Source organism: Ursus arctos, unplaced genomic scaffold (assembly GCF_023065955.2).
Source record: "Ursus arctos isolate Adak ecotype North America unplaced genomic scaffold, UrsArc2.0 scaffold_12, whole genome shotgun sequence".
Lineage (NCBI taxonomy): Eukaryota > Metazoa > Chordata > Mammalia > Carnivora > Ursidae > Ursus > Ursus arctos.
The window spans coordinates 4453618-4472024 of NW_026622786.1; the positions used below are offsets into that span (position 1 = coordinate 4453618).

Below are 18407 nucleotides of genomic sequence, written 5' to 3' on the forward strand. Positions count from 1 at the left end.
CATTAATAAGCACCATTTATGCACTACACTTTGATACAATAGACACTTACCCCCTCAGAGTTTACATGCTATTACATATGAATAGGCAGCTTCCATCTCAAACCCACCGCTGTATACTAATGACTTCATTTTCCATGAGCATGTGGGAAAGACTTCACAGGAAAAATCATTTAAGGGTAAGTTTTCTTACCCTGGTTCTATAACAAAATTGTCTTGCTTTAAGAAAAGTCTTGCTTAATGAGGTTTTTAAAAGGTAGACTTTTTTAAAAGATTTAAATTGAGTTTAGTATAACCTATCCAATCAAAACATGAAACAAAACACAAGTTACTTTGAAAAGGTGCAACACTTTTACATACTTGAACCAGGATTTTCCAAACTGGGTAATGAGTAGAGACACACATTAGAAAATAATTATCTTGTTACTTATTAAATCCCTTCTGTGTGGTAACCTTTCACATATATTATATCTAAGTTTTTTTATGAGTATTAACTCATTTAGTTCTCACAACAATGAGTAAGACAACCTAATATGCCCATTTTGTAGCTCAAGTAAATGGGCATCAAAAGTTTAATTCATATAATCATAATAATTATTTTTTTAAAATTTTATTTCAATTCAATTAACATACAGAGTATTATTAGTTTCAGAGTTAGAATTTAGTGATTCATCAGTTGCATGTACTGCAATGTACTGTTGGATCCTATTGTCTTGGTGAGAATTTTGACATCCATGTTCATCAGGGATATTGGTCTGTAATTCTCCTTTTTGGTGGGCTTCTTGTCTGGTGTAGGGATCAAGGTAATGCCAGCCTCACAGAATGAGTTTGGAAATTTTCCTTCCATTTCTATTTTTTGAAACAGCTTCAGAAGAATAGATATTAGTTCTTCTTTAAATGTTTGGTAGAATTCCCCTGGGAAGCCATCTGGCCCTGGACTCTTGTTTGTTGGGAGATTTTTGATTACTGCTTCCATTTCCTTACTGGTTATGGGTCTGTTCAGGTTTTCTATTTCTTCCTGGTTCAGTTTTGGTAGTTTATATGTTTCTGGGAATGCATCCATTTCTTCCAGATTGCCTAATTTGTTGGCATATACTTGTTCATAATATGTTCTTAAAATTGTTTGTGTTTCCTTGGTGTTGGTCGTCATTTTTCCTCTTTCATTCATGATTTTATTAATTTGGGTCCTTTCTCTTTTCTTTTTGATAAGTCCGGCTAGGCGGTTTATCAATTTTATTAATTCTTCCGAAGAACCAGCTTCTGATTTCACTGATCTGTTCATCTGTTCTTTTGGTTTCTATTTCATTGATTTCTGCTCTGATCTTAATTATTTCTCTTCTCTTGCTGGTTTTGGGCTTTATTTGCTGTTCTTTCTCCAGCTCCTTTAGGTGTGAGGTTCAGTTGTGTATTTGAGACCTTTCTTGTTTCTTGAGAGAGGCTTGTATTGCTATATACTTCCCTCTTAGGACTGCCCTTGCTGCATCCCAAAGGTTTTGAACAGTTGTGTTTTCATTTTCATTTGTTTCCATGAATTTTTAAAATTCTTCTTTAATTTCCTGGTTGACCCATTCATTCTTTAGTAGGATGCGCTTTAACCTCCATGTATTTGTGTTCCTTCCAAATTTCTTCTTGTGACTGAGTTCAACTTTTAAAGCATTATGGTCTGAAAATATGCATGGTATAATCTCAATCTTTTTATATTGGTTGAGGCCTGATTTGTGACCAGTAGGGGATCTATTCTGGAGAATGTTCTGTGTGCATTCAAGAAGAATGTGTATTCCATTGCTTTAGGATGAAGTGCTCTGAATATATCTGTGAAGTCCATCTGGTCCAGTGTGTCATTCAAAGCCCTTGTTTCCTTGTTGATCTTCTGCCTAGATGATGTGTCCATTACTGTGAGTGGGGTGTTAAATTCCCCTACTATTATTGTATTATTATCAATGTGTTTTTTTTAATTTTGTTATTAATTGGATTATATATTTGGCTGCTTCCAAGTTAGGGGCATAAATATTTATAATTGTTAGATCTTCTTGTTGGATAGACCCTTTTATTATTATACAGTGTCCTTCTTCATCTCCTATTACAATCTTTGGTTTAAAAACTAGTTTGATGATTACTCCAGCTAATTTTTGATATCCATTAGCATGATAAATGGTTCTCCACCCCCTCACTCTCAACATGGAAGTGCCTTTGGGTCTAAAATGAATCTCTTGTAGACAGAATATGGATGAGTCTTGCTTTTTTATCCAATCTGATACCCCGTGTCTTTTGATTGGAGCATTTAGTACATTTACATTCAGAGTAATTATTGAAAGATATTAATTTAGTGCCATTGTATTACCTGTAAATTCTCTGTTTCTGTAGATCATCTCTGTTCCTTTCTGGTCTTTGTTACTTTTGGGCTGTCTCTTTGTTCAAAGGATACCCTTTAATATTTCTCACAGGGCTGGTTCATGAATTTCTTTAGTTTTTATTTGTCTCGGAAATTATTTCTCCTTTCATTCTGAATGACAGCCTTGCTGGATATAGTATCCTTGGCTGCATATTTTTCCCATTTAGCACATTGAATATATCATGCCAGTCCTTTCTGGTCTGCCAGGTCTCTGTGGATAGTTCTGCTGCCAGCCTTATGTTTCCACCCTTGTAGAATAGGGACCTCTTGTCCTGAGCTGCTTTCAAGATTTTCTCTTTATCTCTGAAATTTGTAAGCTTCACTGTTGTGTGCCTCTCGGACTTGAAAGCCTGTTTCCTTCCCCAGATTAGGGAAGTTCTATAATTTGAATTATAAGAGAAATTATAAGCTATAATTTGTTCAAATAAACCTTCTGCTCTCTCTCTCTCTTTTCATCTTCTGGGACTCCTATTACCTGGATATTATTTTGCTTTATGGTATTGCTGATTTTCAAAATCTCCCTTCATGATCCAGTAGTTGTGTTTCTTTCTTTTTTCTCAACTTACTTATTTTCCATCATTTTGTCCTCTATATCACTGACTCTCCCTTCTGCCTCATTTATCCTACCTGGTTGAGCCTCCATTTTTTACTGCATCTCAGTAATAGCATTTTTAACTTTGGCCTGATTAGACTTTAGTTCTTTTATTTCTATAGTAAGGAATTTGGTTCTTTTATTTCTATAGTAAGGACTTTAGTTCTTTTATTTCTATAATATTTTCTAGTGTCTTCTGTTCTTTCATTTCTATAGTAAGGAATTTTCTAGTGTCTTCTGTGCTTTTTAAAGCCCAGCTATTATTTTTGTAGTCATTGCTTTGAATTCTAGTTCTGACATCTTACTTATCTCCATATTGATTAAATCCCTGGCAGTGAGAACTTCCTCCTATTCTTTCTTTTGGGGTGAGTTTCTCCATTTCATCATTATGTCCAGAAAATAATAAAAGAGAGAGAGAGAAAAGACAAAAATAACAACAAAAACACCAGAAAAGAACAGGCAAAAAAAAAAAAAAACCTGAAAGAAAACAAACAAAACAAAATAAGAAAAGGTCAAACAAGAAGTAAAACAGGACAAAACAATAAACTTGATCCTGGGTGTATTTTGGTCTGCTTGTTAAAAGAAACTAGATCTCAAAATAGGAAAGAAAGAAAGAAAGAAAGAAAGAAAGAAAGAAAGAAAGAAAGAAAATATATATATAATAAAATACAAGGAAAGGAAATAAAAAATATATAACATATATATAAAAACTAAAAAAGAATAGAAAAAATAAGAAAATACCTGAAAAAATAAAACTGAAATACTAAAGAATAATAATAATTAAAAAAAAACTATGACTGCTATATATTGTTTTCTCCAAGAGCTGAGTTTTGCAGTTCTCTATGATCAGTAAGCTTGGTACAAGCCAGTTATTCCTGCTGGCCCTCTGGGGGAGGGGCCTGTTGTGCTGATTTTCAGGTGTTCTTGCCCTGGTGGAATTGTGCCTCACTTGCCAGGGGACTGGGCTCAGTGTAAGCGGCTCCAGATTGCACTACGTGGCACTGTTTTGCTCCCCGAAGGCTTTCAGCACCAATGGGGAGGAAGAAAATGGCAGCACCCCAATCTCTAACTCCAGAGCTGAAAGTTCACACACCCTCACTCTTTAGTGAGCTCTCATAGAAAAGCAATCATTCTTGTCTCCCTGTTTTCCACCCAATTCTGTGTTCACCCAGAATTTTCATCTCAGGCATGTGACCCAGTTTCAAGTCTCCAAACTTTACAGACTCCTGCAGCACAGCCTGGTGCCATTCCTCCCAGGGTCTCATTGCACTTCTGCCTTTTGCTGGACCTCTGCCTGGAAAGCATCACATGACCATGACTGTGTAGTGATTTGCAGTTAATGGCAACACCAAGCAGAAAGCTGGCACCTAGACTCACTGTTTTCAGCCAGCTTCCCTGCTTGGATGCTTGGGAACTCTGTCACACTCAGGCATCCCTGTTCTTTTTGTGACCCTGGGGATCTTGAGACCACACTGTCCCACCTGGGATTCTGCCCCGCTTCACCGTCAGAGCACCTTTAAGCCAGGGACATCCCCCACCATAGCAGACTTATAAAAGTTCCAATTTTTCACTCCAACTGCTTATAATATTTTGCGGTAGCCTTCTTAAGCTGGCTCCCTTTCCTTGCTGTATCTTCTGATATATTACTCTTGACTCACATCTCCATCCCTCCTTCCTTCCAAAAATGGTCACTTTTCTATTTGTAGAATTGCAGTATTTCTTTTCTCAGATCTGCAGTGGATTTCACAGGTGTTCAGAATGATTTGATAACTATCTAGCTAAATTCCAGAGATCAGACGAACTTAGGGGCCCCTACTCCTCCACCATCTTAACTCCTTCTCCTAATCATAATTGTTTTTAAAAATGACACTTTGTTACCTGGTAATGATATATTTATAAAGTGCTTTATAGTCTTCAAAGCTCGTGCATTCTTATATTTTATTATAATAATTCAAAGTATATGAGTAAAAGGCAAGCACAACATTCATTAAAAATTTCAAATCCTCAAATCCTCGAGGAACTTAAAATATTTAAATATAGTTAAATATAATTTTTAAAATCTAAATATAAACTGTGGAATATAAGCCTAGAAGTCTTAAAAGAGGGAAAAAAATTTTTTTTGCCTTGGCAATAAATGAAATGTTTTGTTGACTAACCTTAAGGAATATATTTCCTCAAAGGAAACAAAAAGGGGGAAAAACCAAATCAGGGTAACTGGTGTGATTGTGAAAACCCTTACAGCACATAAAGGGAACATCTGTTCATATTTTATTTCAAAACACAAAGCAATGATGAAATTTTTAAATCTAATTTTCATGTAAATTGTGATCTACTTAAAATACACACACACACAAAATATCATCAAATGGGAAAATTTATCTAAAAGAAAATCCAATGATTTCACATGCTTGTGGCAAAGTTAATTCATGCTATGGATTACATGAGCTATTTTCACCTGGTCCAGATTCCTACTGTACGGTTCCCTGTAATACAGGTGCCTGGGAACAGATGAAATCATCAGAGGTCATTGTGTAGACCAGGGCTTCCCCAACTTTAATGCACATGTGAATCACCTGCATTTCCAAGAAGGTCCTGGGTGATGCTCAGGCTACTGACCGAAGGACCAAGCTTTAGTGCCAAGGGTCTAGGCTATTCCCACCTGATAATAAGAGCTGCCTTAACCTCTAACCAGTAGGTTAAAAGTCTTTTCTTTAAAAATTTACCAAGGAAAAGTCTACATCTTATCTCAAAAATTCATTCCAGCATTAACCATTTTTTTTTTTGGCTCTTTATACCTCACCTGTGCTTCTCCTAATGCAAAGGGAGAAGGGAAGACAAATTACTACCTTTTTTGGTATGAAAGAGCCTTCCAGCTATAAAATTCTTCAAGCTGTGAAATTCTCTCTTTCAATATCTTCCAACAGTCTTGGAAGTGGGTAGTTTTCAATTGGTAGTGAGTAGTTTTCAATTCAAACCAATTTAGTTCCTCCACAAGGTCTATTATAGCCCTAGGCTGGGTATTATGAAGAAATCCAAAGGGATAAAATTCCTGTCCTCCCCAAACTTATAATCTAATGGGCAGATAAACTGTAGTATGAGGCAGAAATCTTTATAACAGTTTGTTTACTTTTAAAATGGTAATTTTTTTAAAACTCATCTTTGGTCATACAACCTCTTTTTGAGCAGCTCTAGGAATAGGGCACTCATTATTTGATCCAATCCCCTCATTCCATTTTTAAAACGATTTTGTTTATTTATTTGTTTGTTTGTTTATTTAAGAGAGAGAGAGAGAGAGCAAGCACAAGCATGGGAGGAGGAGAAGTGGACCCCCCCACTAATCAGGGAGCCCAATGCAGGGCTCGATCCCACGACCCCCAGATCATGACATGAGCCAAGGGCAGACTCTTAACCAACTGAGCCACCCAGGCACCTCTCCTCATCCCATTTTGAATATGGGTTCCCTGAGATCATGTTCTGGGCTTTTCAATTCTGTGCTAAAAACTAGTCTGGGGCTGGCCTATAGTGTATAAATGTTCGATAAATAAAGAAGGGTCATTAAGAACGTCTATGAGAGTAGAGATGAAAAGTTTACTTAAAAACTGAAACTAATATAACACTATGTTAACTAACTGAAATTAAAATAAAAACTTAAAAAACTATTCCATTGTATACATGGACTGATTTCACAACATTTGCAGCAACATCGACGGGACTGGAGGAGATAATGCTAAGTGAAATAAGTCAAGCAGAGAAAGACAATTATCGTACGGTTTCACTCATTTATGGAACATAAGTAGGAAGATCGGTAGGAGAAGAAAGGGAAGAAGGAAGGGGGGGTAAAAAGAAGGGGGAATGAACCATGAGAGACTATGGACTCTGGGAAACAAACTGAGGGCTTCAGAGGGGAGGGGGGTGGGGGATTGGGTAGGCTGGTGATGGGTATTAAGGAGGGTACGTATTGCATGGTGCACTGGGTGTTATACGCAAGTAATGAATCATGGAACTTTACATCAAAAACTTGGGATGTACTGTATGGTGACTAACATAACATAATAAAAATTTTTTATTAAAAAACTTAAAAAAACTTCTCTGGCAACTATATATTTTAATATTAAAAAATCTATCCAATTTATTGATTTTATATGCCCAAGGTATAAAACTCATGCTGAAATAAAATTTAAGTTTCAAAGGAAAAAAAAATAAAGACATGGCATTGCTCTGGACCCTAAAGGAATGGGCATTTGGGGTAGTGAAAGCAGAGAAGCAAAGGTGTGGAGGTTAGATGCTTGGAGTTGGTTCTTTTCTCCTGAATTACTCCAAGTTTTTTCCTTCTCACATTTGTCCCAAATCACACATCCCTTTAAAAACAGGAAGAGTAAACCTATAGATGTTTTTCATACAACATGATTTAGGCTTTTGTGTCATATTTTCAAAGCAAAGACCCAGACTAATTCACCTGTGAGGGCTCTCCCTCAAACAGCCTATAGTGATGGTGGAAAGATGCTTTTGTTCTTGTCGCCAGCTCAGTTTGGGAAACCTTTCTACCAAATTTGTGATTAGCCAGTCAAGGGCACTTCAAAGTGGGGTACTGTGTTTTTCTATCCTTTGTACATACTATAAATTCCACAACTATGCCTTTTATTTAATTCTTGATGAGTACATGGTATGTGTCAAGCACTCTTTGTGGATCACCCCCATAAATTCTCAAAGTAAATTTAAAGTATAAATATTATTAACCCCATTTTGCAGATGAAAGAACTGAGGCTTCAAAATGTTATCCCAAAGTCTCAGTTGTGACCACCGAATAACCCACCCTCCCCACACTAATATATGATTCAGATAGCTGCTCACAACTCTCTTTCTCTCTTCATTCCAAGCATTTCTTGTTAATCCTCTTGGCATTCTGAATTGAAATTTCTTCACCTTTCCACTTAATTGAGATGTGTAAATGTAAGTAAAAAGTGTTACATGTATTATTTCTTTGTTTTTAACCTTCCAACTTCTCATTTCACAAACTGAACTTAGACTACATCAGCAAGCATTTTATAATAGAAATAGTAATGAGATTTCATCAGTGGAGATGTTCAAGTGAAGGCTACGTTGTTATATCTCCTGCAGAGAGGATTGATTCAGGTCTTAAGTGAAGATCATTCAAGTTGTTTCAATAGTTCCTTTCAGCCCTGAGATTTTATTGTTCTACCAATGTCATTATACATCTGAAAATATGGCATGAGTAAGACCATGAAAATTTCATACTTCATGTGGCTGTATCAGACCCAATATATCAATGTACTCCTTAATATTAGCCTATCCCAAGGACATCCCCTTCTACCATTTATGAACATCTTCTAAGATGGTATACATTTTACATGACTGAAAGGCTCCTTGGCTCCAATATTGTGTTATATATACACATAATATACAAATTGCCTTATTTTATGTTATTTATCTTATTTAAAGATTTCAAAGTTTTTATTTTGAAACAATTATAGATATGTAAGAAATTGCAAGGAAATGTACAGAGTATTGTTATTACATTTTTTAATGAAAAATGTATGAGATTTTTATGTCAAAAGTAGTACACGTTCTCTGAAAAATTTTACTTAAGTCAAAAGTACATGAAAAGTAAATGAAGTATCTTCACCTTCATAAAGCACTCTGCTCAGCACCACTATTAACAGTGTGGTGTGTGACATTCCAGTCCTTTGTTTAACGGCATACGTGACGACCAAATAAAGGGAGCCAGTGTAACAAACAATCCCAGCTTCCTTTCCATCCCTGCATAGCCTTGTCTAGAAGCCCTATGATTGTAACAACAGTCCCAAATATAATACTAGCTCTTGTTTATGAGTGTACCAGGATGTACTGGGCTGGATATTTGTACATATGATCACAACAATCCTATATAGAAAGTATTTAGTAGGATTTGTAGGTGAGAAAACTGATACTTAAGGTTGCACAGCTACTTAAGCAAGCCTGGAGTTTAACTCAGGTCTATTTGATTCTGAAGGCCATTATCTTTTCAACTCGTGGTCTACAGAGAACATTCAATGGAATGAAAAGACAGAAAACCAAATAGGGAAAAATATCTATATCTTTTGAATTTCCTGAGAATTCAGCCAAATCAACATTAAAGAAACCAAAAAACCGAAAGTTAACATTAACACCATTCAAACCAATTTCTTAGAATTCTGCATATAAAAAGAGTCAAATTATTGACTACTTTCCCACCAATTGTCCCTCTCCCTGGGTGGTCCTAACATGAGACCTTGTTGTGTTCGTCAGGCTAGGATTTCTCAGCCTCAGTTCTGCCTCAAACATGGTATAGATCAGCATCTCTTAACCACTGTATTTAGTCTTAGGTTTGAGAAGAAGGTGGCCCTATACAGGTCTCATAGGAAATCATATTCTTACCCTACCCTATCCCATGGACAATATAAAGCCATTGTTAAAATTTGAGTTTCTTTTTATGAATATGATTGTCAGAATAGAAAAGGGCTGGCCTTCACCAATTACCTCTCCAGGAGGGACACATCAGGTCCTTGATCCTGCCATCATGAAGCCTGATACCCCAATGGCATCTGATTCCCCTGCCTATTAAGCTGAATGGGGAACCAAACCTTGAGGCATAAAGTCTGCTCATAACAACCCAGACTGAAGTCAGTAGAACAAGAAAAATACAAAATCCAGCACTTTAGTCAGGTCCACTGAGAAAGAAGGGGTTGAGAGGGTACATTTCAGCTAAACTTGGGAGGACATTTAGGTCCAGCTGTCTGAGGAAAATAACAGCCTGCAGGGACAGAAATGTGGCATCATGACCCCTTGGCCTGTGCTGATCTTGATATCCTCCTTTCCCATAAGAGCAGTGGTTCCAGTGGAAACCTTGTGGAGGCATTGGCTGTTTCCAAACAGACAGCAGCAATTCTGCTTCTTCCTTTCCCAGTTAATAAATCCTCTCAAAGGCAAATGACTGAGAATGAAATTATATAGGAATAACCCTGAATCTATGAGATTTCTAACATAGGGACTATGGGGGAAAGAAATCATTCACAAACTTCAGGCTTTATTATAGTTAATAAATTGCTTGCAGTATGCCTCCCAAACATCAGTTAGTTGCAACATGAAGATAAGAATGTCCAGCTAGTGGGGGGTGCCTGGGTGGTTCAGTGGGTTAAGTGACAGACTCTGGGTTTTGGCTCAGGTCACAGTCCTGGGATCAAGCCCTACACCGGGCTCCAAGCTCAGCAGGGAGTCTGCTTGAGATTCTCCCTCTCCATCCTCCTCTGCCCCTCCCTCCACTCATACTCTCTTTCTCTCAAATAAATGAATAAAAATCTTTTAAAAAAATGTCCATCCAGTGAATAAATGTTTCCAAATACAAGTGTTATGCAAATTTAATAATATTAATTTAAACAAATACTTTGTGTGTGCCTAATATCAATTATCTTATAAAAAATGTCCCTATGCTTTCTCCCTGAAAATTATTCCTTTATGTCCTGTTTTTGAAAAATAGAGGACTAACACATTGCATTCTGTATTATTTACTATAAACAAAATTTTTAATCACATTATTTCATGAAGGAATTCAGGCACCCCTCAGGTTTTGGAGTAGATAATTGCTAAAGTAATTCTATTCTGGTTGTTTATATAAGTACTATTGTAGAAATTGACATACAAATGGAAAAAAATATTTAAAATGTCATTACATAAATGCCATCAAAATGATAATGAAAATATGCACAATATTTTGTAATATACTCTTAAGAGGTAGATATATCCTGACACGGGGCAGTTTTCTCATTTGTGATGGTAAATAAACTACTTACCATTGACTCTCACAGAATACCTTCCAGGGGGCGCCTGTGTGGTTCAGTCCGTGGAACACCCTACTCTGGGTTCCAGCTGGGTCCTGATCTCAGGGTTGTGGGATTGAGCCCTGGGTCAGGCTCTGTGCTCAGCATGGAGTCTGCTTCCCCTCTCCCTCTCCTGCCCTTTGTCCCACTTGCTCTCTCTCTCTCTGTCAAATAAATAAATAAATCTTTAAAAAAATAAAAGAAAGAAAGAAAACCTTTCTGGCTTTGTTATCAGGGCTTGCTGCTCTCTACTCTAGTTCCTGGAATGGAAAGGATACTCTTTGGTAAAACAGACTGCCGACTGCCATGCCGCATGAGGAGGACATGTCATTCCAGGAGATGCCTTGAGCATATTCATTGCTTAATGCAGGAGTCAAAAATTCTTTGATCTCTCAATGAATTCATTTTTCTAGAATGTACTTTTATTAATGCCTGTGGACCAGTCTTCTGAGAATACCCATGTAATCTCTAAGCAGCTGTTCGGGGATTCCTTAGAGTGCAAACACAACTCAAGGGCAACATCTTGAATAGAAAGTATAGAAGTGGTGAACAATTAATTCTCTCTTGGACTCATTAAAGTTGCGGCAAACATCTTTTCCCAGCATGCAATGAGGAGTTCAGTTTCCTTTCTCTTTGGGGACATTGATGAGTAAAGTTCAGTACTAGATTTCTATTTGGAAGCTGGAGGTGGCAGAAGCCTATGAGATTGGCTTCTCCTCATTACCATCAGGAAGAAGAGAGGTAAATGTGGGTGTGAGCTTATTTGGTTGGATTCCACGCAGCATGGGGAGTTTCACTCTCAGACTTGGACTCCTCCATATTGTATCCTCTGCCAGTGCATGTGTATTGGAGCTATAATACTAACAACCTACTCTTTTGGCAGTAAGCCTCTCCTAGTTAGGGCTGCTCACCTGCATATGGTGCTTCCTTTTTTCCTCACCAACATCCTTATGTCTTCATGTCCCCAGATTTCTGGTTCTGTCAGTACTCTAACCTGATGATGACATTGTTGATATAGAGTTCTAAAGAAGAAAAAAGCAGAGCCATCAAACAGCTCTGTAGGTCATAGTTTGGAAAAAGATTGTATGGTTGAAAATCTTGTAGTATTTTACTTCACCAAAATTAGGATAAAAACATTAGATGGTGTTAAGATTTAAGTGTCTAAAGTTCAAACACTCCCTTAGCAACATGAATTTTTCCATATGTGAAGGAGAAGTACAGAAGCGGTGCTTATTAAGGACCTTAGAATCATTATCCACCAGGGAAATAGAAATCAAAATCACATTAATATAGTACTTCACACACACTAGGATGGGTATACTAAAAATAACATATGATAACATGTTAGTGAGGAGTAGAGAAAGTAGAATCTTCACTCTTAGTAATGTAAAATGGTGCCACTCTTTTGAAAACAACTTGGCAGTTCTTTAGAATGCTGAACATAGAGTTATCATAAGATCCAGCAATACCACTCCTAGGTATAAACTCTATATAAATAACAATATATGTTCACTAAAAACTGGTACATAAATGTTCATAGCAGCATTATTCATAACAGCCAAAATGTGGAAACAAACAAAATGTCTATCAAGTGATGAATGGATAAGTAAAATGTGGCCTATACATAAAATGGAAGTCATTCAGTAATAAGAAGGAATGAAGTACCAATACATACTACAATATGGATGGGCCTTGAAAACACCCCGAGTGAAAAAGGCCAGACACACAAGGTACATATTATATGATTTTATTTATATGAAACATTCAGAATAGGTATATCCATAGTTACATACAACAGATTAGTTGTTGTCTATTGCTACTAAATTGGGCAAATATGGGGGATGATTTTTTTTAATATGTGGGTCCTGGATATTTTTTTGTGGGGGTGGTGGATTATGAAAATGTTCTCAGATATCAGTGGATTGGAGAACACAGGAAATTTGAGATCACAGTGTGTGAAATGTTTGGCACAGGTGTGGTGGGATGGAGCATTACAGTTGTCAGAAGATCCTATATAGAGAGCACTATTATAATTGTAGCTAGAAGGCTCATGTTTTTATTATGTAAGAAGTTTTCCAAAATTAAAAGTTAATCTAATTGCTGATCTTATTATAGAACCCACATTCCCTAGTTAGCTTCCTCAGGGCACCCTTGACCTCCTTGTTTCTCAGGCTGTATATGATAGGGTTGAACATAGGGGTTATGACACAGAAGAACACAGAAACCAGGATGTCCATGTCCAGGTTGTAGCCTATGTTGGTTCTGTCATAATTGAAATTGGCTGTTCCAAAGAAAATCACTACCACAGTAAGGTGAGATGCACAGGTAGAGAAGGCCTTGCTCCTACCCTGAGCAGAGGGAATCCTAAGAATGGCAGAGATGATGAGTATGTAGGACACTCCAGTAAACAGGCAGGGGCTCAGGCCAATGGTGGCACTGGCCACATGGAGCATGGAATCATTGAGAGAGGTATCTGAGCAGGACAGCTTCAGGAGCAGTGGAATATCACAAAGAAAGTGGCTGATTTGGTTGGGCCCACAGAGAGTGAGTGTGGCTGCCAGCACTGTGTGTGTCACAGAATTCACCAGCCCACACAGCCAGGACCCACTCACCAAAAAAACACAGACCTTCCACTCATGAGGACTGGATATTGAAGAGGGTGGCAAATGGCTACATAGCGGTCATAAGCCATAGCAGCCAATAAGACACCCTCAGTGCCAGCGCATGTCACAAGGAAGAAAATCTGGGAAAAGCAGCCTTCATATGAGATGGTCTTCTTCTCCCGGAAGAAGTTCACCAGCATGACCGGGATGGTGGTGGATGTATAGCAGATGTCCAAGAAACTCAGGTTGCTGAGGAAATAATACATTGGAGTGTGGAGAGCAAGACTGATTCTAGTGGCTGTCATTATGAACATGTTCCCCAGGAGTGTTGTCAGGTAAATGATCAAGAAAACCAGGAAAAACAAACCCTGTAGTTTGGGGTGGTTGGAAAATCCCAAGAAGATGAATTCAGTGACATCTGTTTGGTTGTTCATTTCAAATGGTGTCCTAGCTGCAAAACAATGAGAAAAATAAAAGCCGTAATGAGAATGTACAAAGAGCATCCCAAACTGGCATGTTAACTTGCAAGTTCGTATCAAACAATGTTGGATATAGAATGGTCTGGACTGTGGAGGGAGGTGTGTAGAAAAGTCTTCAGAGAGATCACAACTTTTGACTCAACAAATCCAGCCAGTTCAGGCCCAGGGACTTCCCATGTATTTATATAACTGTTGGTGGGTGAAAATAAATGTTGGTAACACTAACCTCTTCATTAGAGCGAACTTGTGTAGCCTAGTCTCATTGTCTTAGTAATATCTACCTATCATTGCCCTTTCTGGTAAGCATCTCATTTTTTCTTTTATTTTTTTCTAAGAAATAAGATTTCATTGAAAAAAAATTTTTTAATGTAGAAAGATAGGGGCACCTGGGTGGCTCAGTCAGTTAAGCATCTGCCTCCCAGGGTCCTGGGATTGAGCCCTGCATAGGGTTCCTTGCTCAGTGGGGAGCCTGCTTCTCCCTCTCTCTCTGCTGCTCCCCCTGCTTGTGCTCTCTCTCTCACTGTCAAATAAATAAATAAAATCTTTTTTAAAAAATAAAATAAATGTATAAAGATATAAATAAGATTCTTTATTCTCTGATACTGCAGAATCAGAGCCAGTGTTACCTTTCGGTGTTCACAATTGTTATGGTGGGTTTTTGTTTTTTGTTTTTTGGATTTTTTTGCAGTATGTTATTCTTGACATCTATTTATTGCTTTAAAATATTAAGAGCACTTGTCATGATAAGCCCTGGATGATATATGGAATTGTTGTATCACTATATTGTACATCTGAAAATAATAACACTATGTTAATGATACTGGAATTAAAATAAAATATTAGGAGGAAAATTTCCAAAATTAGAAAGGAAGATGTAAACTATCTCTATTGATAGATGATATGATCCTCTCTCTCTCTCTCTCTCTCTCTCTCTCTCTATATATATATATATATAACCAAAGAATCCACAAGAACACTATTAGAGCTCATAAACAAAGTTAGCAAAGTTGCACACACAAAAATCAGTTATGTTTCTATACATTAGCAATGAACAATCCAAAAAAGAAGTTAAGAAATCCATTCCATTTAAAACAATATCTAAAAGAATTAAGTGCTTACAATAAATCTTACTGAGGAAGTGAGAGGTCTGTACACTAAAAACTACAAAACATTGCTGAAAGAAATTGAAGAAAACTAAATAAAAAGGCACCTATGTTCATGGATTAAAAGACTTAATATTGTTAAGATGTTGATACTATCCAAAGTGATATACAGGTTCAATGCCATCCCTATCAAAATTTCAGTATCCTTTTCCCACAAAAATGGAAAAATCAATTTTCAAATTCATTTTGGATTGCAAGGGGCCCTAAATAGCCAAAACAATTATGAAAAAGAGGAATAAAGTTGGAGGATTCACACTTCCTAACTCCAAAATTTACTACAATGCTACAGTAATTAAAACAGTATGGTACTGGCATAAGGATAGACATATAAACCAATGAACTAGAATGGAGAACCCAGAAATAAATTCTCACATACATGGTTAATTGATTTTCAACAAAAGTTGAAAATGACCATTCAATGGGTAAAAGGACAATCTTTTCAACAAATGGTCTGAGAAACCTGGATACCCACATGCAAAAGAATGAAGCGCACAAAATTAACTTACACTATGCACAAAATTAACTCAAGATGGGATCAAAGACCTAAACTTAAGAGCTAAAACTATAAAACTCTTAGGAGAAAACATTGGGGAAAAATCTTTATACCATTGGATTGACAACTATTTTATAGATATGACACCAAAAGTACAGGCAACAAAAGAAAAAATAGATAAATTGTACTTCATCAAAATTAAGAAAGTATCATCAAAGTACACTAACAAGAAAGCAAAAACAACAAGCTATAAAATAAGAGAATGTATTTGTAAATCATATATCTGATAAGGGACTCATATGCAGAATAAAAAAGAACTACTACAATTTAACTATAATAATAAAAAAAGAACTCAATTCAAAAATAAGGAAAGGACTCAAATAGACATTTCTTCAAAGATAATATGCAAATGGCCAATAAGAACATGAAAACATGCTTAATATCACTAGTCTTAGAGAAATGCAAATCAAAAGCAGGAGCTACCACTTCTCACTTATCAGAATGGTTATAATAAAGAAAATGGAAAATAAAATATGTTAGTGAGGATATGAAGAATTGCTGACGGGAATGTAAAATGGTGCATCTACTATGGGAAACAGTTTGCCGGTTCCTTAAAAAGTTAAGCATAGAGACTACCATATGACCCAGAAATTCTATTCCTTGGTACATATCCAAAAGAATTGAAAGCAGGGACTTCAACAGATGTTTGTATACTGGTGTTCATAGCATCATTACTCCCAATAACCAAAAACAACCCAAGTGTTCATCAAATAATGTTAGGATAAACAAAACTGTGGTATTTGCATATGATGGGCCATTATTCAGCCATAAAAAGGAACAAAATTTTGATATATACTACAACATGAATGGATCTTGAAAACATTATGCTAACATTATGCTAAGCCAGACACAGACGGACAAATATTGTATCATTTCACTCATATTTTGTGCCTGAAACAGGCAAATTCATAGAGACAGAAAGTAAAGGTTACCGGAGGCTGAAAGGAGGGTGAAATTGGGGGGAGTTATTGTTTAATGGGTTCAGAGTTTATGTTGAAGACAGTGAAAAAGTTTTGGATATAGATAGAAATGATGGTTGTACACATTGTGAATATATTTAATGTTACTGAAATGTACACTTCCAAATGTTTAAGATAATGAATAGTATATATTTTACCACGTTTTTATTTTTATTTTTTTAAAGATTTATTTGTTTATTTTAGAGAGAGAAAGCATGAGTGGGAGGGGCAGAGGAAGAAGGAGAGAGAATCTCAAGCAGACTCCATGCCGAGCATGGAGCCCAATGCAGGGCTGGATCTCATCACCCTGAGATCAAGACCTGAGCCAAAACCAAGAGTTAGATGCTTAACCAATAGCAACACCCAGGAGGCCCTACCACAATTTTTAAAATAGAGGAAAAAATGTTGGAAGCCCAATTTCCCAGGTATGATTTATTTTTCATTATACAAAACAAATGTAATATCTCTTCTTTGATTAAACATTCAGATGCTTTATTGTACATACTGGATTGGACATTTTTAAGAAAAATATGTGTGAGCATATCTGATTATCTTTTCAGGGTAAATTTTCAAGTCTCTGTGTTTTTAAATATACTGATTTTTTAATCAATTGTATCATTTATCTTTTCAGGGTTTAAAAGATGTGAAAATTTTTAGATAATCATATATACTTAGGTATGTTACCTTATTAAAGGTATCTTATTACCTTACTAATGTAAACTTTATTAAGCCAAGATTTAACCTCAAACATTGCATGTTTCCTACAATTACTAGCTTTCTGTTAAATTATCCATTCTGATAGGTTCACAGCCATTGAACTATGATTTCTGTAGCTTTTTCAATCTCAGAGGTGGGATATCTTGAGTCAGATAGAAGTGGATTCAAATCCTACTTCTGCTTACTAGATGTAGACAGTGGCTAAGTCAACTGATTCCTCTGTTTCCCAGTTTGCTAACTGCATTCTCATGTCAATAGTGCCTATACCAGAGTTGTTGGACGAAGTGGTGTGATGTAATATAAGTAATGTGTCTTGTATGTAATAGATGTTGAATCAACTGTAGTTATCACTGCTATTATTTTAATCTATACAAAAAGATTTCAAGGTAAAATTTTTCTTTGACTCTGCCTTCCAAATTGTGTATGATCACTTTTCACTACAATCACTAGTGATACCCCAGTCCAAGCCACTATTTTCTCTTGCATCAACAGCTGCAACAGACTTCCACCTTCTTCCCATCCCCATTCCCACTTAATCTGTCTCCACACAGCAGCAGGCAGAGTGAATTTTTATAATGTAAGCTAAATTATGCCACTCCTAAACTCAAAACCTTCCAATGTTTTAACATCTCACTTATTTGAAATCTAAAGATCACACCTTGGCCTACAAAACCTATGGAATCTGACCTCTAACTGCCTTTCTGTTATTACTTCTCACTGTTCTACCCTTTTGCTCACTTAGCTAGAGCTACACAGAGCTGCTTTCTGTTTTTAACTACATTAAACACCTTCCCATCTCAAGGGCTTGTACTTGCTATTTCCTTTGCCAGAAACACTTTCCCCCAGATATTTGCATGTTCCATTTCCTATTTTCATTGAGGTTTTTCCTGAACTGTTACCTCCTTAGGGATACTTTCCCTGACAATTCTATTTAAAATAAAAGTCACATCACTTTTTATCCCCTTACCTTGCTTTATCTCTTTTTGTGGCACTTAATGCTATGCTTGGCATGAAATTATTGATCTATTCACTTCTGGTTTTAGTGTAAGTTCTATGAGGCCAGAGGCTCAGTTTTGGTCATTCTCTATCCCTAATACCT

The 18407-nt window shown here is 36.6% G+C and overlaps 1 protein-coding gene across 1 annotated transcript; it reads right to left on the bottom strand.

Moving 5' to 3' along the window:
- Window positions 1-12927: 12927 nt before the first annotated feature.
- LOC113247775 (olfactory receptor 1052-like) lies at window positions 12928-17834 on the bottom strand. The gene is given in 3 exon segments (XM_026489096.2): window positions 12928-13466; window positions 13469-13888; window positions 17765-17834. Coding segments are annotated over 3 exon segments (1029 nt in total).
- Between the last annotated feature and the right edge of the window lie 573 nt (window positions 17835-18407).